General features: G+C 36.0%; 1 protein-coding gene across 3 annotated transcripts in view; it reads right to left on the bottom strand.

Annotated features, from left to right (window-relative positions):
* The window catches only part of LOC106672348 (brain-specific angiogenesis inhibitor 1-associated protein 2), a 264,724-nt gene that overhangs the window by 228,349 nt on the left and 14,332 nt on the right, over positions 1 to 22,043 (bottom strand). For all 3 annotated transcript variants that reach the window (XM_024228172.1, XM_024228171.1, XM_014403704.2), the window contains exon 2: positions 17,032 to 17,099. In XM_024228172.1, the coding sequence (XP_024083940.1) occupies positions 17,032 to 17,076 (45 nt within the window). In that variant the 5' untranslated portion in view covers positions 17,077 to 17,099. The remainder of the gene's footprint in view (positions 1 to 17,031; positions 17,100 to 22,043) is intronic.

The raw sequence follows: 22,043 nt of genomic DNA, 5'->3' as shown, positions 1-22,043 counted from the left end.
CCCCAGCTCACGGATAAACAAGGAGGTTTACCAGGCAATTACAAGCTCCCTCCTCGAACTATTTATCCGCCAGGGACACAGGTTTCGGCCCGTCCCGTTCGAACGTCCTTTGCCCGTATCGCACAGTAGAACGAGGTGCGGAAAAGTGAAAATGAAAGGAAATTCCACCGGCTAATTCTACTAACAATACACCAGCGAGAAATACAGTACACTCTGTACAACGTTGTAAAGCCCTCTTACAGATATACAAAAGCACTGTAAACAGGAACCATTTTGTTGTACTGGTTATGAAGGATATCTACATAAAAATGTGAGATATTATGTCGAGGATGTGGATGAATCTGCATCGCTCGTGGTCGGCACAGTGGGGTTCCGAATTGCCAAATAACCCAAACTTGAAAAAAAGCAATAAATCCACAAAACGACACTAGTAGACGGCTGATGTTGGCAGTAATGCAGAAATCCCGACAAGAATAGGCAGAGCAAGATGATCTTATTATCCAATTGATTGCAAAAACAATGATTTACATAAAACTTCTACGTTTGTGTGCTTTTTAAGCATACCGGTTTTGCTTGTAAAATTGCATTCTTCCTAAACGGGTAGCTTTGGGACGACAAATCTAATTTGTTCATTGGGGCTATTAACAAGCGTATGTTTGTCTTTAAAATTATAGCGAAACTTACAAACTGGGTATAACTAATATTTATAAATTATATTGCATATAATTTCTGAGTAACAGTATTTGTTTACATAGCAGTTTCAGTTTGTTCCAGGGCATTGTTGCACTTTTTTCACCCAGTGTGCATTAAATATAAGAAGCATTTTGTCTTAAACATGCCTAAGCATAAAATAGTTAATGGAAAAATATAGACAATAAGAATATTCAAGTACATGCTATACACGACAAATTAACTAACAGACAAGGACTTAATATCTATTTACACGTTATTTATCACAGTAATTGGTTAAACCAGGAACGTTGGCAACCACACATTTCTTTTAACACATGTACATTATTGTTCTTATTATAAATTTTAAAAAATTATATGCACAAATGGGCTATTTATGAATGCATTATAAACATTTACAATTGTTCTATAAATGTGTGTTGTTAAGCTAGGTAAGTTTAGGGTTAGACGCATGAAGTCTATCGGAGTACATCCTGCAAACCCTCCAATAAGCCGACAGCTTAGAGCTTCGCAAAATTCAACTTAGACAATACCCCAAATGGGAGCACTGTAAGTAAATAATGCACGCTTGTTTAGTTCATAAAGAAGTTTTTGCTTTTACTGTCCATACATGTCTGCTTGTTGAAGACCGAATAAAGGCTCCTTAAGATGGTTCTCCATGCTTTTGAGCATTTATTTTCAATTTGATAATTAAAATCAAGTCTGGGATCCATGTCATTGGTGAGTTATTTATTTTGACATGATAGACAATTTATGATATGCATCGAGTAAACAATACTGCCTTAGACTTGCCCCCATCAGGTCTGATTCTCCATTTTCAAAATATTGAAAACGCAGCGACAGTTTTTGATATTATTATACATTGGAATCGACCCTATAGGAGGCTCTTATAAAGGCCGTTTTATCAGAAAAGAGAGCCAGTTCAGCTGTACATTTTAGTTTAGATAAAGATATTAATGTCGGTCCAAAAACAGACGCTTGGAGAACCACCGATTCTTAAAGGTGAAACTAACATAACCCTGACAACGAAACGATAAATCTAATGAACGTAATTTGAATTAGATCCTCTTCCTCAAAATCCTCAGATTAAATTCTTAGTTTATAATTTATATACTGTTATTACCACTATTTCAATCGTACTGTGTAATTATTTTCCAATGTTGACTAGTTCGCATTTAAAAACGCTACTATGTTTTATAAGGTACAAATTAATTACAAATAATTCAAACAATCGTTCTGAAAGTTACTGAAAGCTCTGTTAATGGTATCTGGGCCAACACGGAATATTGCACGCTTCGTTTCATGTCGATTATCATAATTTCGTACGATGTAATACTCTTAAAGCGCATTGGCTTGTGAGGATGCCAATGGTTAATACTCTACTACTTCTTTCCATTACAAACAAGGCAATTCTTTACATTGGCTCGCTTAAAATAAGCCTTACTTATTAGGCATACTATATAAATTGATAATGTATCAATTTACACAATTTAGAAATTAGTTTTTACTTTCGTGTAATTTCTTAGCTTAGGCTGGGGCCGATAGGCGAAATTTTAGATCATTTTTGAGCAATCTCATTGCTTCCAATTTTCTAATTAGTCTCTGAATCCAGAATCATACAATTCGGCCGTCGTGTTCTTTGATAGGTCCGGGCAAAAGTTTACTTTCAACGTTTCCAATCTAGAGTTAACCGATTTCTTTGTGAAGAGTTTTCCTTCCCCCTTGACTATCAGAAACCTTAATCAGGGATTAGGCCAAATCAAAATCGACTGTCGATGTGTAAGAACTACCGCATGAACTACATTTCGTCATCATCATATCCTAATAAAGTTTAGACAAAATATTAATCTTTGAACGCTCCAAGAGAATCCGTTAACAAAATTACGCAAGTACGTGACTTAAAGAAATGTAAGTAATCATTCAAATTTCTCAATCAATCAAAGATTAATAGATAATAGAAACTATCTCATCAATCATAAAGGATGTATTCAGATAAGATTGGTGATCATCCACAGTGGACTCATTTTGCCTAGTTTCCCTCCTTCCTGAAACAAGTTTATAAAGCTGTCCCAATTGTAAACGTTCATCATTTTACTTCGTTGGATACTGGAAAAAAATATTTTCACACTAGTTTTTCATTAACTTTCTACTGAGACTGTCTTTATTTTTTAATGTGAGTATAAATTGCGGAAATTATTTCCTTAATTTATTTAATGATATGGTCAAGTCCCTCATCATTGTGTGTGTGTTTTAGTGTCAGTGTCATATACTATATGCGCACGCGCTGGTCGGTCGCAATAAAAATAAAATAAAATAAATAAAAATACAAAATAAAATAAAATACAAAATAAAATACTAAATTGGTAACTGTGGCTTGATTTTCTCGACAACCAGGGAGGAGAGCCGTTTAATAGCTAGAACCTGCAATAACGCTGGCCAAAGATAAAACAGAATCCTAGTCTATTAATTACCTTCGGGGCTCCGTCCGAACCCTGTATGATGTGTCGCATTAATGATGCGGGAGGAGACACTCGCGTTATTTTGAACGCGATAATTAACAAAACGAAAGAAAAAAATGCTTCTTGAAAATAAGAGAAAAACTGAAAGAAAACTAAAAGAAAATCACTCTTGGAGGCTAATTAATAGTGGACTGTATGGAAGCGAGACGGAAGCGAATAGGACTAGAGCAGGACTAGGCAGCAACAGAACAGGATTGTGGGGCTAGGATAAATTCTAGATTAGCGGCATTTCGGAAACAAAATAAAAAATTATAATTCGCGATTTTTGGCGCGAACACTATACATTTTTTATTGCAGATTATTTCGAATGTTAACAATCCAGTCATCGTTTTATAATTATTTAGTGTTGCTTGTGTTATTAAATTTAATATTTATTTCCATTATTCCCTACAAACTTCGTTGTACGTTAAACGCTGTTTCAATTCAATCCCCTTCTTTATTCATTAAATCACAGTCACGGTCATTATGTTGTAGTCATTATGTTGACTGCCCTGTTCACAATGGCCATTTTGGAAATTTGATTAATATCTAATGATACTTGAGACGGAATCGAATTTTTTTAAAAAGTAGATTGCTATTGAGATTGCCGAAGAAATTAAGATTATAAAGATAAAATATTCAACCTTCATTTTTATTCCCTCGTAAACTGCCATGTGACTATTAATAGCATATATAATCGAAACCAAATCAAAAATCTTGATTTTTTTTACACCTGAAGTGGGCAATGTGTGGAGAAGACGCCTTATAAGTAAAAATTGTAAATAAACGTGGCGAATTTATAAACAATCATCTAGAGCAGACAACGATCGGATTGTACGGCCTTCGGCATATTATGCATATCATAAAGGACAGTATATGATGCCATCGTCGTTTTTCCCTTCCGAGGGCCTATTAACTTCGAAATTGTCTACCAACTGGGCTACGGACGAAATCTTAATGAGCGGTTTTGGTCATATCATTGTTAAGGAGCGGCCGTCCGACCGTTAACGGTAACCAATGAATTTCTCCATAGCACCCAATCCCAAGAAGCATATCAACAAGGGTTTCGAGAATAAAAAAATTTAAAAAAATTCTAATTACGACATGAAGCCGTAAGCTCGTTTCTCCTAACTTGGCACCTGCGAGGCTTAGAAGCAAGTGCTCTCCTGGATGTTCTATGAAAAGTTTAGAGTATATTCCATTGTTCCGTGTTGAAGGGTTTTGGAATGGATGTATTTTAATACGTTATTATAATCCGCAAGTCGTCATTGGGGCGATGTTCAGGGAATAATTTTCCTGCATGTCAATCTTTTGCCAAGTAGCATCTGATGTTGCAAACAATCCGTTCTAATCGACTGTGTGAGTTCTGTGTCACTTATTCAGACATTGTCAAAAATATCGTACCTTATTTGTTGAATGCGTGGATGAAAGTAGCCAGGCAGGAAAGTATCATGGTCAAGAATAAAAAATGTTTATTGGAATTTTGGTCGATTTGCTTTGATTAAAACTTCCGTGCCAGCCCTCTACGATATGAGGATGGGTGTGGGTGCAGTAACGGGATCAATATTGGCGGAAAGGATTGTTGTATCTTCGATGTATGTGAGAAAGGAGCTATGTAAAATCGTATACAGTAACAGAGCGATTATACGTTCCTAGGGATGCCTGCTAAAATGGGACGAATAGATAGGAGAAATGCATCGGGTGGCTTGGACGTTCGCTTTGTAAGATCAAATTTTGAGATAAGTTCTATGTGTAAGGATAAAGGTTTCGCTGAGATTCTACACCATGCTCTCGGGCTGTATCCGGTCAAAGGGCAAGTGCATGCCTAAGGCAATACTTCGGAAGTTTTAACTCGAGGGAGGCGGCGATGGTTGGTGCCGAATTGAATATTCATTCGTGCTTTCTAGGAGATCTTCCCAAAATACTTTGTCGAGGATGACTAAACTGATTTACTGTGATTAATCCAATATTAACAAAGCAAGTACGATACAAGAAAATTATGACTTTATACGGCATATCTTATCGATTTAACAGCTGGTGTTAATAAACTGAGTTAAAATGAACACTTGTTTAACATATTTTAATCAAAAATGTTGAAATAAAATCTCTTCACTATTCACATGAATTAATCTTACTGACGAATTATCCACCCTATAATTTTAAAAACGAGGCGTTTAACCGGATCTAGATGCTGAAGAAGTGAAACCTTGAATTGGAAACGGGAGAAGGTTGTCCGTCCTTTACGCATATGTTTTAGAAAGCTATTCATTAAACATTAACACGTTAATTTACTATGTCATGAGAAGGAAACTAGCTCGACAATTCTCCCTTTTTGTAGGCATTCTCAGCGATCAGACGCACTTATAAAAACAGTATTTATCGCCCTACATCTCCACAATAAACTTGCTTATATGTTTTTTCCTCTACAAAAATTCTAGACACACTAACATTTAATTAAATCTAAATCCATCGGTAGTCTTCTTCAGTGTAAAGTATGTGGCGTGACAATATTGCATTAAATTCGTGGTGAATTCCTTTCTAAGTGGTAGTTACTTCCTCGCGCCGTGTACGCTGGATGTGCTTTAGTCTTTTCAGAACGAAAATTGAATTTACCAATTTATATTTCAAAGAAAACTACTTTCTAAAAGTGATTTAAAAAGAAGATGTCCTAGAATAAAATTGTAAAAAAAAAGATAGTATTTCTTATTGATAGCATACAAATTTGTAATATTTGGAATTGTACATTTTTATACATTACAGCCCATACATTTTACGGCGATTTATCACCCCAATGCTTTGTAAATGTTTTAAAGCGATCGATTTCTATGCCTACGAATATTATTTCAGGCAAATTTTTTCATGAGACAAATTCAAGCATTCTCGACAGTTTGAATTATTATTGTAATTAAGTTCATTCTCCATACAGCTTTGGGGCTCGTAGCAGTCGAACGAAATTTATTTAAACTCAAACTTTCTCCTAAATAAGAAGCTTTTTTGCTTTCTCTTGTCCCAATGTTTAACTAACCAACTCCGACCGATAAAAAAGTTCCAGACCGCCATATCCTTATCTTCCCCTTATAACCCGCCCATGAGTGATACACAAAATAAGAATGACAAACTTGCGGCTTTGTCTGAGGGTGAAAGCGTCGAGGAAGCGGTTTAAAGATTATGGATAGCTTTCGCCGTGGCTTTATAAGTATGCGAAGGATGGCGGGAGGGGAAGAGGAGGAAAACTATTGTTCTACCTGATGAGACTTCAAACAGGAGGGTCCTAGAACCCTTTGTTCCCGCCCTCAAGTTTCCTAACGCTATTTTTAGGGTATGGCGGGATGACGCGATGGAAATAAAATTATACAAATTACGCTTACGACGAACTGGGAGACAAATATTCAAAAAGATTGCATAAAAATATCTTTCGAAATTCATCTCGTCATTGTTCTGTTGGAATACTTCCTAAATACGTGGGCTGATTTGGACGAGGCTCATTCCAGTATTCATAAATTTCCTACCCAGCTACAATAATCTTCCATCCAGAAGGTATTCATTTAAATTCATATTATGTATACTGATTAAAATCTTACCATGGCCCATATATTTTTCATCGCTTTACGTTTTATAAATGTGGATCATTGCGGTTTCACTCTAAGCTAAACTATTTGTCAAGGGCCCGAATTAAATTATGCTTTACACGAACATCATCCAAATACAAATTGAATATTATAATTGTAAATATGTCGAACCATTTGGCTGTCACCACTTAGATAGACTGCGTTATATTCGTTGAAGTCTTTTTTAAACCGGACCCACCACTGATGACAGCGAGAAGAGGAAACGCGTAGAACAACTATGACATTTTTTCATTTTTATTCTTTATTTATTCCATTGTGGAATATTTACTATTATTTTTTATTTATATGGCCGTTTTAAAAGTCATAAAACAACAACCTACCTTCTCAAACGGCCTGATATAAATAACATAATAATCAAAAGATATACTCAGTTCAGAAATGTTACTAACCTACAACTAGGAAAAAGGTTTAAAAAAAATTTAAAAAAGGTAACTTCATAAATCTGTGCGTGTAAGGTGAATTGAGTTTGAAGTCTCAGGAAATGTCTTGACCGGACAGAAATATAAGATAATTTCAGAAACTACCACGTTCAGAAGGAACACAGGATTCAATTACATTTCCGCCTGGAAAAAAAAAGAAGTAGGTTATTTTCTGTAATTTTTCAACTCTTGCTAATGTAATTGAAGCCCGAGATGGGAGGGATAATGTCGCAATTGTATGAAATTATTAAATGGAGTTCCTTTCCACGCCTTTTTCGGAATGGTTTCTCCCTCGAATCCATCAGACGACCAACCTACCCCCTACTACCTTATATTCAATGCGTAAGGATACAAGTATGTCGAGATTTAAGACATTCAAAAGCATTCACAGATGAATTCCTTCTTTTCTGACCATAATGATTAACTCTCGACATCATTATAAACTATTTTCCATAAGCCCATAGACATTACCATCACTACTGTTTTTCCTTCTAAAGTTGTTCCGTCCTCTTAGGCAACCACATCGTCCATGGAGTTGCTCCTTTTAGTACAAAATCATATTCATGTCAGGTTCTTTCTACATTTCATGTTTTTACTGCCTTTTATTTTGTGAAATTGCATTCTCCAATTCTCTCATCATATCTTCTGCTCAAATGTAATGTAGAAAGTGGGAGGTTTATTGTTGTTTTGACGTTACTGGTCGTACCGTCCGGGGCCAACTTTGTAGTCAAAACGAACTAGTAAATTTAGAATTAAATCGATGCCTTACTATTCCGAAATTATCAATACGATGTCACATGTAAGATGAATCGATTACAAGAATACTTTTTAAATTTATTTTTCAATTATTGTTGTACATTATAATGATATGGAAATTAAACTATTTTGTGCATGTTCAGAATTACTAGGTTGTACAAAACAATAAATTTATTTTAGTTCACTAAGAAAGAGTGAAAAAACTAAGAAGTCAACTGTCATTTGAATAAAACTGGCAATTTAAATCTGATCTCTCAACTGGTTAGATTTACATGTGAACTGATCATTCATGCTCAAAATTAGCTTTCAAGTTGTCGCGTTAAAAAATAAATAAATAAAGACCCTTAAGCCTAATTAACCTTAATACCCTTAAAGGTTAATACTTTTCTTCGTCGATACAGGACGAAGTGCATATAGGTTTGGTGAAAACATACATATAATACGTAAGCACATACAAGATATAACTGGAATAATTTTTGATTATACAAAAAATTTACTGTATTATATTTTTAATATACACTCTGATATATGTCTGCTGTCGAGTCGCTTAAAGAGTTATGAATTTAACTCTTGATATAGAAATTTGTAGCTCAAAAGAGGAGTGACTTGTAGGGTATTTTAACATGTTCAAATTCGTAAACAAATTTTACTTTTAAAAAAATACTTTTGCAAATTGTTCTCCTAAACCCCAATTCCCTGAAATTCGTCTAATGTTGGTTGCACTTTTATTAAACATCAAAAATACGTTTTATCTAAGGTCTTGGTTGAGATGAAAAAGCTAGTGTCACGAGGGGAATCGAACTAACGACCTTCAGCTCAATACTCAGCTTTTCTAAGAATCTTGACCTATCGTGACATCAGTGTAAATAAAACGTATAATTGATTAAAATAATTATGACTGCTAAATACATATATGGATTAATTAAAAATCTATGTTTAGGGAATTTAGAATGCCCTTAATATACATAACTAACTAGTGAAATCCCAGGTTTTCTCTAAAATTAAATATTAATTTAAATTTTAACACAAATGCTAATACGTTTACACTGTATATATTATAAATGCAATTTGTAATACATACAAATAGCATATATAAAATATAAAAGTAATAAATAAAAAATGTATACGTATAATATTTTTAAGGAAAATTGTTTTTCCTGTATTTATCACCGTATAATCATGCTTATCCTTTAACGGTTTTATCCTTTAACCATCCTCATTTGCATCAGTATTCCCCTCGTTTTCCACCATACATTTTCTCGCTGTTACGATTTACGATTGTTTTCGATCCTGTTTGCACAGTCGACGTCCGTTTAGTCCGTTTGCTTTTGAAATGACCCGTACAGCGATCTGCCAGACGGGCTGATTCGCCCCGTGAAGAGCCGCGCAGTTATAAACCAACTGCTTCTATCTTCTAATTGCTAACTATTAACCTCCTACGTCGATGTCTGTACCGAGCAGTAGTTACCAACTAAATGATGTCCCGTGAACTCGCTGAACGCCGAGTTTGACTAACGGTCACGAAACATTTCTCGACCTGCCATGAAAGGCCTTCTTTCATCGTTTCTGTGTAAAGAAGGTTAAGTTTTTTTTGGGTCACTTCCTTTTTTGAGTCATCAGTGGCACTTACTGTTTCAACCGGTCTATCTTTAATCGATTTTTTTCTCTAATGTATTAAACTTTGAGAGCTTAATATTCAGACAGAATCACGAAATCTCAACGAAATTCGTTTATCTTTGCTGTTTATTTACAAAATCTTACTCGCTGAAACCACCAATTCAATCTAGCATTAATTACTAATGTATAGTAATTAATTCGCAGTGTTGATATGTTCCCCCCCCTTATAAAACTTGTCTGCGTTTTAGTGTTGCTTCTGGTAGTTGGTTCGTCCTTCATTCACGAAAAAGTTTATATTGAATGTGTCGTACACTGGCCGAGCTTTCTATCGTATCAAGCTACGTTATAATCACATGGAAAAATTCCTGCAATGGGCTAAATCGGCATATAAAAGCGCTCTGTCCTGGCTAATGTGGTGAGACGACACGTCCCGACTCAAAGCAATTTTCCCCGGTCAACGAAATGGAGGCGTTCCGTCGTAATGGAGTAAACAACTCCATTTCTATTCATTGATGCAAGCTTGTTTTTTACCCGATAACTGCATTTAGACGGCCCAGTTTAGCATAGCAAATGATTCCCCTCTCTCATCTCTTGAAAAGCACACCGCAATCTTCGGACGAAGCAACTTTTTAGAGGTATTTAACGGCTGACCGTTTGCTTTTCCCCCACGATTACCGCCAATGTGTATAGGAACAGGGAATCAGGCTTTCATCCCACAAAACTAATTTTCTGGCATTCTAATCCCTAACTCGAAGCATTACACACAAACCGGATATGTATTTTACTACATGGCACCCTCTCGTTGAAAATGCTACAAAACAAAAATAAGTTTCTGTGAATGCCCTTCGACGCGACGAACTCCTCTTTCATCTCTCCATGGTTTTATTTATTAAGGAAAACTGTGTAGAGATTAGTGACCGTTAATCGATAGTTATTCAGATATCGTGAGATGCGCTCGGGTGTGATGTAGGTTTCAGAAAAATATTTTCTTTATCGTGCCAACGTTTCGATCTTTTAGTGATTTCATGTTCAGGGCTCAAAGTGTTTGGCACTCTCAACACGACACGCAAGGATGGCACAATTACACAGAAGACAAACACTTTCAGCCCTGAAGATGATCTCAATAAAAGATCGAAACGTTGGCACGATAAAGAAAATGTTTTTCTGAAACCTACATCACACCCGACCGCTTCTCACGATATCTGAATAACAACCTTTCGAATCTTTTTGCCATTTTTCAAATGTCGTGTAATCAGGATTCGATTCTCAGCGACTTNTGATCTCAATAAAAGATCGAAACGTTGGCACGATAAAGAAAATGTTTTTCTGAAACCTACATCACACCCGACCGCATCTCACGATATCTGAATAATTAAGGAAAACGGTAGAATATAGTGTTGTTTTATAAAACAATATAATATAATACCTGTACTTGAATTATACACCTTACAAATTGTTCTAATGGTATAAATATCTCGGGCAAAGCACTAACATCAGTATTGCGCCCGGAGGACACATGTGAGAAGTCAGTCAATGCTGCCACTCAGTTTGTTATCGGGTTCAGGCGAGGAGGTCACGGGGCCATCGGGTTCTTGCGATTGGAAGAAGTGGATAGGGCTTGAGCAGTAGACTTAAGATGCGTTGAAAGATGAAGTGAAACTTGAGAAAGCGGGAGCAGATCAGTTATTTTGTTCTTTGCCGCTTGAAACTTGTGTGATCCCACGTCAGTCTACTTTTTAAATATAGCCCTAGGTATTTTACTTGTATAAATGTCGGTAGTTTAGCGTGAAGGTAATTTGGGTGAGTTTTTCCGCGTTCAGCTTCATTTTCCACGTTTTACACCATTCTTCAATGAACTCCGGTCGTTCCTGGATACTGGAGGTGGGTTGAGTTGAGTTGGAATTGGGAAATAACATAGCAGTATCACCGGCATAGGTTTTAAGGAGGTGTTGGGATTTATCGGCAGATCAGCAGTATAAATTGAATATAGGATGGGACCAAGAATGCTCCCCTGTGGGACGCCGGCCTGAATCGGTCTGATTGATGGTTCTGGCTTACAGTTTTATTTTACATTTTATAATTATTCCATATGTTCTTTCACGATATACTTTAAAAAAAGATAAGTATTAGAAATGGTAAAGGTAGGGTATGTTGTTTAATCTTTTTTAAAAGGTTAAATCTTTCTTTAAGTTGTAAAGGTCTCTTACAATTCATTCCAGAAACGTGGTTGTAAATGCTTCAACCTGATGATGAGCTTTAGGCTTGAAAGCCGGATATTTGAAAACAACAAAACTGTGAGCAAGAACCATCAGTCACGGATCCAGGCCGGCGCCCCTCAGAGGAGCATTCTTGGTCTAATCCTACACACTATTTATACTGCTGATCTGCCGATGGCATGAGACGATTTAACGATTAAATTGAAGTAACAAAATTAATAATTGAATTCTACAATCAAAAGATTTCTGAATTTGCAACTATTACATAAAGCCAACCAGTTTTCCTATTTTAATATTTCTCCAACTTCATTTATTGAAAGGCTCCTTTAACCTTTCAACTCTAATCATCTATTCTAACAACAAAGGACATATTGTCATAAATAAAATAAATGTTTTATTACATAAAAACACATTTTTTGCCCTTCTGTACGCCAAAATTTATCGTTTAAATTTTGCCAATCGCATCTGAATTTGAAAATTAACCTCTTATAAAATATACTTAATTTATCATCTTTTAAGTATATGTCATAGAGTTTTTAGTTAATTTTTAAAAGTTTCATTTTGGATTGTGTCAAGCCTAACTGGAACCGTTTCAGTATAGTTTTCTTAAAGGCTTAAGGTGTTCGAACGTGACTCTCATACGCCAAATCCATTTAACTTGTTTTTTAAACTCGCTATAACAAAGAATTTTCTTTATGATATTTTCATTCACTATTATGTTCGGATTGAGTTTTTTGGGCATACCCTTTATTTTCCGTAAGTAATTTAGATGGTATTTTATTGTATAAATGAAAAGGGTACTGCGTCCTGTTTCAAGTTGTAGCAAATAGTTGGGTTGGAATCCAAGATATAGAAGAGTTTTCATGAAAAACCTGTGGGTTAGCTCAATTTCCTCATACTTTTTACGTCCGCACACTTACAACCATAACAAAGAATACTCCGAGAAATACGATCGAATATGGTATATTTTGTCTGCAAGGGAACGTTTTGCTTTGCTAAAAGGTTTTGCCAACTGGTGTTTACGCCTGCTTTAGTCTTAGAGCTTTTTGCTCATGTAATAATAAGGGGTGTAAGCATCGACCCCAGCTATTGATAATTAAAATACCTATTGTCAATTTCAATCCGATCTACCACCATTTTTAAATTGTAAGGATCTCTTACAACTCATGTAAATCCTTTTTTCTGGTCTGCCACCATTTCTAAAAATCATAATTTAACACAATTTTCTATATTGTTAATGAGACCCATGTTTTACAGTATTCGCCCAGGCGGTTGATCATGGCTAGTAGAGATTAATCTGCGACCACCAAATCATCCGCGTATAAAAGATCTTGATTCTTTCGACGTAAACCGAGATACGACCTCCAAGATTATCAAAAATATCATTTAATAAAAAGGCTAAATAGTTCTGGACTCAGCACACATCCCTGCCTCACTCCTGATCCCACATGTAAGTTCTCAGAGTAAGAACTATTAGTTTATACAAAAGAGCTTCTATTCTTGTAAATATTTTTAATTGCTGTTCTAAAAGTTGTCGATACTCCACTTAAATTTGATTTATAGGGAACATACTTATTCCCTATCTACATTGTCATTGTCGCCTTTTAAGCCTACAAAAAATAAGAACAACTTGCCGCATTTTCGGCTCATTTATAACTTAGCAAAAGACATTAAATTAAATATGTTGTTGCAAGTTGAAACCAGCTTGAGCCTCTATTAATATCTTATTTTTTACTACCTATTTCGTCAATCATTACTCTAAAATACTGTCATAGATTATTCGTTTGCATTTATAAACGATATGGGGTTTATAATTGTTAGGAGTTTCGGGGTCATCTTCATAAGGGGTAAATGAAGAAATTATCAGGATGGTTACCCTCGTGAAACATTTTGTTACACTCTAGGCAGAACAGGTTCAAAGTTTTTGATAAATTCGAACGGGATCCTGTCTGAACCAGGGACTTTATTATTTTTTGATGCAGCTATAGCTCGATCTACTTCCCACCGTTGAATAAATTTATCCAACATATCATGAACAAGGGTTGTGCATAAGACGATTTAAATTTACAAACCCTGAATATTTAAGAACATTTGCTTACAGCTGAGCCCATTGATACATGGAAATACGAGTGGCACCACTAACTACTGGTGACGGCCTATTGTCTTGATTAGACAGGAAGTCGGGATTGGGCTTTTATATGTAATAACAATATTACAATAAAGGATAATTATTCAATAATTTTTCCTTTCCGAAAATAAAACACAATTAACCGGGGAGATTAGAATTTTAATCTTCTCCGCGCTGCCGTAGTCGACATTGCAATGGGAACATCTTTCGAAAAATCGCAACAAACTTTCGTATTGACCCCAAGAAAAATATGCGACTTTTTAATAATATTGTTTCTTAATTACATTCCATTCGTTAAAGTTTATGTACGCCGTTTCTAAAGAGCAAAAATATTTTCTCAAAAGGTGCGCGTTTTATATCCACTTTTAATTAACTTCATCCCTCCTTGTAAGTACATATTTAAAATTCACCTTCTAGAATTAAATAACAAGAAAACCCTTGGTAATTCGGTAAATAACAATTTGGCACCTCGGTAATTAATTATATCACCTCGAGAATACAAACCGGGCGCCCGACTTGTGCACGAATTTCCGACGAGAAACAACTATTTAAGGCTTAACAATTGAATGAAGTGGACTAGACTTGAAGGCCCCTCGAGATCATTCTCTCCCCCGGGGAGTCGAGCGGAAGGGAAACTTTAAACGAGCATCTCAACTTTAAAGGAGCTTCTCATTTCGAAAATCATCTTGGAAACAGTCTCGTAAAAACCGGTGGTAAACGTCGGTTTTTTTTCTTTTCTGCGACTATGACCCTCTTAAGAACAATCTAATCTAGTCTCAAATGAAAATGATTTTTTTTTTTTTGTAGTCCTGTGTACATTTCTAAGTTATTTTCTGGCCGACATCAAAATGTTGTTGTTCGAAATCAAAATATTCAACAAATGTTGAATATTTGTGTTTCCTATGTTAATTAGTGCTATTATTACTGTCGTACACAATTGTCACTCAATTAGTACCTTGGACTTGTTACAAGTGTATTATTTACATACTTATTTATATACTCCCGGAGGCAACACTAACACTACATGTCATTGCTTTTATCCTGAGGGCACATGTAATGTACAGGCCAACGCTGGCAGTCTAAATGAGGGCTCGGCATAGTGAATTATGTGCTCATATACGCTCATTGTCAGTGTTAAACTGTCACCTTTCTGTGTGTGACGTCATTTCTGAAAGAGTAACTGAAGTATTGTACAGTATAATTGTACAGTTCTATCCGGCGAAACGTTAGGTATTCTGCTTTAGCTCTAAAACCTCCAATAAATTGTCAGTTCTCCCAGACAATTTTTGAGCCTGTTTTATGGACAATTTCGGGTTACCAAATCGATACAGAAAAACGTATAGACTTCTTCTATGCTGGGCAATGTTTCTAGAAGGTTCACATCACTAGATTTGCTCTTTCCTTGCTTTTTCATTTGCACTCCTTTGGTGTTAAGCAGTTACCAACAGGCAAAATTCTTCTTTGCTTTAGTCACCCATCCGGCAAGCAACGCCATCCGCACAAAACTGGCACAACGGATGGAAAACTTAACAAACGCTCGGTTTTGTTAATGTTCAGAATTTCTTCCGATCTGTACGAGAATGAGCGTTTTAGAATGGTTCGAAAGGTTGGAATGGAACTGGAAGAAGCAGATCAATTCCATGAAGGAAGAAATATTCAGGTCATTGATGACAGTAGATTAGTGGCTTAATAAGGAACTACGGCAGCCTGACAGACGTCTTCCGTTACAATTTTAATTTTACGATTGTTCATAAAATCGGAACCACCGTCCAACAATTTTCGATGTTTTTATAGCTGCTAAAATTGAGGGATTTTTTCTAGTGGTCTGCGGGGAGATAAAACTGTAATTTGGTATTGCCGATCATTTTGGTTTGCAAATCCTTTTCTAGGTTTGGCCTAAAATTTGAGATAGACCCAACGGTGTAGATGAGAGAGACAAAAATGATCGATAATGACCAAATTTTTGTTAAAATTGTCACAAAAAATTCGGATTTTATAAATTAAAAGGTTTTATTAGAAATGAAAGAAGATTAAATTGTAAACAGTGTAAAAAGAAGCTCCAGTTTTATTAATCGATTGCTAAATAATCTCCACAAATTTTATAACTTTAAACAAAATTCAACAATAAAGAAGCCAGAGAAAAAAAAATAATTGGGCAAAATCTGAAAGTTCGAACAGCCACATGTCGAATTATCCAGTATTTCTTAAAGTTTATTCTTAGGGATTATAATTTCAATTCGAAAAAATGTATTTTGCAAAACGTGAGCTTAAAGGAGCAGAAATCCCATATTATTTTAATCGCAGTTAAGAAAAATTTCATTTGACAAAAAAAATGTTTTTTAGGCCAAAACCTTTCAAAGGACAGCCATCGCTCATTAACTCGCGTCGTGATTGACTCGAATTTCATAAAAGGACCCTGGCAGGAAAATCAGAAAAAACCGAAAAGAAACCGATGTCGCGGCCCATTTGACAAAGAGGGATCCGCAGCAGACGTGATCTTTAGCCTAACTACCTCGTAACGGTCTCGAGGTCGCCCCTTTGGGATTTGCATAAAAATCCTGCCTCTTTTTCGCCCTCGCCGCAAATCGGATCACGAGCTAAATATGCAGGATGTCTCCCGTAGAATTGTGCTTGTGGAACGCCGAACGAAATCCCGATCCGTGATCTGCGGAAACGAAAATTGGCGTGGGGCGGAGGGGTACAGGCGAGTCGACATATAGTAACTTCGTAAATGACAAGAATCCTCTTTGATGTTAATAATTCAGAAGTTTCAATTTTACACCTTTTGGAACATTCGATATTGCGATCATTCGTGTTTCACCGGTTTATACGTAACATCAATGATCCACTGCATACAAAACACTCAAACATGTGGAAGGCAATTAATAAATAAATCAAAGGAAAAATAATCCATTTGTCTCAAAGTTCGCTTCTAAAATTTACTACACGAACGAGCCAATTTGAAAATATGCCATTATAGAATTATAATATATATTAATTGACGGTCACTAAATACTACACATATAGAATTATTTTTATGAACGCATAAGATTAAGGTGAAATACATACAAATCTTACCTTGTATATTCCATCGACGAGTTTTGTTATTTCTTCAGTCTCCATCTTACAGCATCACACAGTTAAACCTGGAAAAAAGCAGTCAATTATATATTTTTAAATTTGAATTACTCGCATTTGTTTATTTGTGGAATAGATTGAACTTAATCTTATAGATGTTATTAAACTCGGTTAAAGCATCTGCGCCAAATCCTATTTACTAGTACAACACAAAGCGAAAACGGCTATTACCTGGACCTAACATCTGCCAAGAGCAGGTGTTGAAGGACAGTTTTGCAACAAACTTTCTGAACATCATCATGTCAAATTGTTCATAAACCGTGCAAATATGTCATGATTACTTTCTTTGAACACGTGACAACCGAGTATCTTAAAAATAAATTCCAGAGGTACATGTGATAGCACAATTAGGATAGGTCAAATAATGAAGTTTGTGGTGAGTACTAATCATTTCTATACTACTGTTTATAGTAAAAAAAATATTTTGATATAGCATGTTTTCAGTAATGCGAGATGAATATGATTTTTTCCTAGTATAAGATTAGGTAGAATGAAAGTTTTATATTTTATTTATTTATTTTTATTTTATTTTTGTCACCTGCGCCAATTGCTAAGTAAATCGATAATATCTTAGAGCGTAAATCAAAACAAAATCTACTCAAAAATTTACATAAAGCGGAAAAAACAGGAACTACTCATTTGATAGCCACTACTATATATTAGATTCACTAGTTTTCGTGGTCCCCTTGACCAATTAATATCTTTCAATTAATTAAGGTTTTTAGTTGAGATAAAAAAGCCAGTGTCACGAGTGGGATTCGAACCCACGATCTTCCGCTAGATACGCCGCTGCTCTACCACTTGAGCTATCGTGACCTCGACCCATTCGGACACTAACCTCCCATCTCAACCCCACCTTTTGACACTTTCCCTCCTTTTTACCATTTTTCAAATGTCGTGTCAACTATTTGATTCTCGGCGACAAGTGTCGGCGACTATATATTAGCGTTAATCACTTTCACTGTCACCTAGTAGGATGACTCAGGCGTCGGGGAGGATAGTTTAGAAGGTTGCAGGTTGAAAGGTTTTTGCATGAGACTTTGTGTGACTGCGAAATTGTCTGCCAACTTTTGTAGCGGTTTTTCGGAATTTAATTTAACATTAAAAAATTACGTAAGTAAATACGTAGAATAATTGTCCCAACTTGCATCAAGTACATCGTAAAATTTCCAATCGCTGGGACTCCTGCTAACCTAAACAAAGTTCACTAATTGAATAGCAAAATGCGTTTCAAATCAGAGAACTTGAGCCTAACTGAAATGCAAGGTTAAATAAAAATTAAGTTAATTAATAATTATAAATTTACAATTTGTTTCAAATTAGAACATGTTGGATCTTTCTCATTTCTAAAGCTCCTCATCCACCATACTTGGCCACCGACCCTCAATGAATTTCTTAAAAAAAAGAGCACCTTCGAGGTTTTCAAGCCTGTTGGCCGAGTTATAGTCGACAAAGTACCTTATATTTTTATATAACTTTTTATATGAATGTAGAGTTATAAGTTTTTAGAGATACTTAAATTATTTATTGAATTTCAGTGCTACCCTGTACTTTTAATTTCGGTCTGGCTATCCTTGTACCCATATTTATTAAAATATTTTTTATATATTTTACCCATAATATTAGTTATTTATTACAATAATATTTTTATATAGTTTTATTAGAAACATGTATTCAAAAAGAACCACCAAGGGGGAGACTTATTAGATTTAGGTAAATTAATAATAAGAAAAATGTATGTTTTTAGTTGGTCCTATTAATCAAACTAATTATTTTTATTGGTTTGTTATTTTTATACAAAGCGCGGTTGAGTTAAAAAATTGGTATCTCGAGAGGGATTCGAACCCTCGACAAGCTGCACATCAAATGATGGCACACGGTGCACACAATGCAAAGGGGATTTTCATTAATTTCATATACATATTTACGTAATAAGGAAGCCTGGGTTAAATTAAATAAAGAAGTCGCTTCTGATATCTTATTTAATTTTGCAATTTTGCATTTAAAAATACAAGGCAGTTTTTGATATGTCAAGGGATATTATAGGCTTAGAATGAAATTACAGATTTTAATTCAATTTTCCTAGACGTGAAGCGAACCTTAGACCGTATAGCTCCTTCCTCTTACTTATTTTCTGAACCTAAAATCTTACCTATCCTACAGATACTTTCAAATCATCAGTTCGTTCCTCTCTATCTGTCTGCCGGCTATCGCACAGATGCAGGAGTATCTTTGGGCCCATCCTCTACCGGAGGCATTCGTACTCTTCCTGAAACGATCCTTACCACCTATGCGGATTATACTGCCGTCCTTTGCTCTCAAAACCAGAAACCTACAAACCCATGTTACAGTCCTTGAGCAGTGGTTCAAGCAGTGGAAGATGACAAAAATGTGAACATGTCACTTTCACCCTACGGAGAGCCCTCTCTCGTCAGCTGATGTAGTCCGCTACCTTGGGCTATACATTGACAAACGACTTACATGGAACCCTCACACGCTGCTCAAAAGACAAGAGCTAAACAACCGTTTCATCCTTAATTTTATTATCATGATTTTAATCCATAAAATCAATAAATAAAATCATTTTTTAATCCGAATTCGCGCATTAACCCCAAAAATTCCAAAACGTGAAATTTTGTGCATAATATAATTTGAGATTATTACTCCTTAGGTCATAAATCGGACAGTTTATTGAGTTTAAAAGGGCCGTGCAACCACGTAGACGAGATGTGCAACAACGCTGTAACTCTATCACTGATTAATTATGGCTGATTATTTTATAGACATGTTAAGTTATGTAAAACTGTATTTGAAATAAAACATTAATAATCAGCACAGTCGTTAGGCGAATTTCAGGCTGAGAAGGATAAAGTGGATTTTAATAAAGGGCGAATAATAATGTACTAACTTGTAAATCGATTGGTCACTCTCGTAGAGGATAACCGTCCGTTTCAGACAAACGAGGAGGGCATCGTGGATTTCCTTGATTCCACGGTCACTTTCTCTGAACGGAAAACGTCCATTGGAGTTTTATTCCGAGACTGGACAATAAAAAACGCCATTTGCCCGGTGAACCAGGGAAGAAGAAGAATCGGCCCGGCGGCGCGGCTGTCTTCGACTAACGTTTCCTTCAAGTCGATCAGGCACATGCAACAAGGATTTTAACTTCCAGTTTCCTGGTCTACCTCTGTTACCTCCTGTTTAAATATTTACTTTATGTGATCGGATCATCATAACCCAGTATGATCCCATAAGTTAGGGGATACCACTGAATTGTTTATTTACGATGGAATGAAACTGCTGTACGAGCGGTCGAATCGAAGCGGAATCGTTTGACAAATCCCTCGCTTTATCTACGTCCTATGGATAAAACTCGTACTAGTTATTAAGTTACGATTTTGAAATGTGTTTAAGCGATAAATCGTGGCGCCGCGGGACCGACGGAGAGAACAAACGGAAAACATGAATGGGAGACCTGACGATAAATTGCTGGAAAAGAGAATAAAAGGCCACCCTGGAATGCGACCCTCTCGTGGGTAATTATTTTTCCTTGTTTCCCGGAATACAAAGGGAAATAAGTGACGGAGCATTCGGATGAACAATCGTAACGAGCCCCCTCCGATAACTCAGAATATCCCCGCTCGAAACGGGAGTCCATCCATACACGGTGGCCGCAGGGAGATATCTCGGGTCGATGATAGGTGATTTACTCCACACAGACCGTGTCCGGTGATTCAAAATGAACCGCATGACGAAGCTATACTCGAAGATTACGCGCACCACATTCGCATACAAGAAAAACACTCCACTTCGGCTCCATGATGGCCGTGCGGTCCTTTCAATCGACCCGAATTTGCGGGTCTTACAAAAGGCTGTTAAATTTTTCTCTCGGTAGACCAAAATATCGGTAAATTTGTTTTACATAAAACAAGTCTCATAGGTTTAAACCGATCGGCAGGCAAAGTGCATTATTATAACGGTCGGCATAGTTGCATTTAATTATTAATAATTACAGAAACTGTTGTGAAGGCCGCGTAGTCCTTGCTTTGGAGAAAGTGCTCGATTTCGATGCCGTCGCTGTCTCACCAGACCTTGCTGTTGCAAATTTTGATTCGTATCGAAAATTCGACTGGCTTTCGATTCTAAACAGACAGTTGATATCTGAATAAAAACGAATTTTAAGAAGTTGTCTTTATAGCCTGTCAACAATTTTAAACCAACATACAATACCCTACACTTACGTTTCAATACCAAGACAGTATAAACATAATCTATTGAAAAATATTGGTTCAGCTTGAGTTTGCAATCATTGTCATTTATTAACCAGAAAGTGGTCAATTAATTTTAAAATTGTATTTTTAAAAACTGTGTTAAATATTAAGCAGACCTGGTTGATTATTAAACTCAACCCAATTTATTATAAATAAATCCGGGAAACAAAGAAGTTTTACTCGTTTTATCACGGATGTTAATTCTTAAACATTTTTCATGGAAGTATTTTGCGTATACTCTGACTTCCTTTATTGGTGGGAACGAACTTGGAACAGAGTTGTCTCCTCTGCTCTAGAAAATAAAAAATATTGCTTGGGTTGCGTTTCTAGATATAGCACAGGCTTTTAATAGGTTCTGGCACCAAGGCATGCTTTATAAACTTAATCGATTCCTAACCACTCCTTATTATCTTATCCTGAAATACTACCTAACAGACCGGTGCTTCAGAGTGAGGTGCGATAGTGCGAGTGACTACGATACAAACCGGCGTCCCGTAAGGGAGCATTCTTGGTCCCATCCTTTATATCATTTGTAATGCTGACCCACCTATATACACTAATGCCGTCATCACCACCTACGCGGATGATACCGTCATTTTGTCCTTTACCTCGAATCCTATCCAAGTCACTTCCAACATCCCAGAATACTTTGAGCTTATCGAAGTCTGGTTCAAAAAGTGG

Source organism: Cimex lectularius, unplaced genomic scaffold (genome assembly GCF_000648675.2).
Source record: "Cimex lectularius strain Harlan isolate CLEC.00 unplaced genomic scaffold, Clec_2.1 scaffold230, whole genome shotgun sequence".
Classification (NCBI taxonomy): Eukaryota; Metazoa; Arthropoda; class Insecta; order Hemiptera; family Cimicidae; genus Cimex; species Cimex lectularius.
Note: the sequence above shows the minus strand (reverse complement) of the source record. Positions and strands in the feature narration are given on the sequence as shown.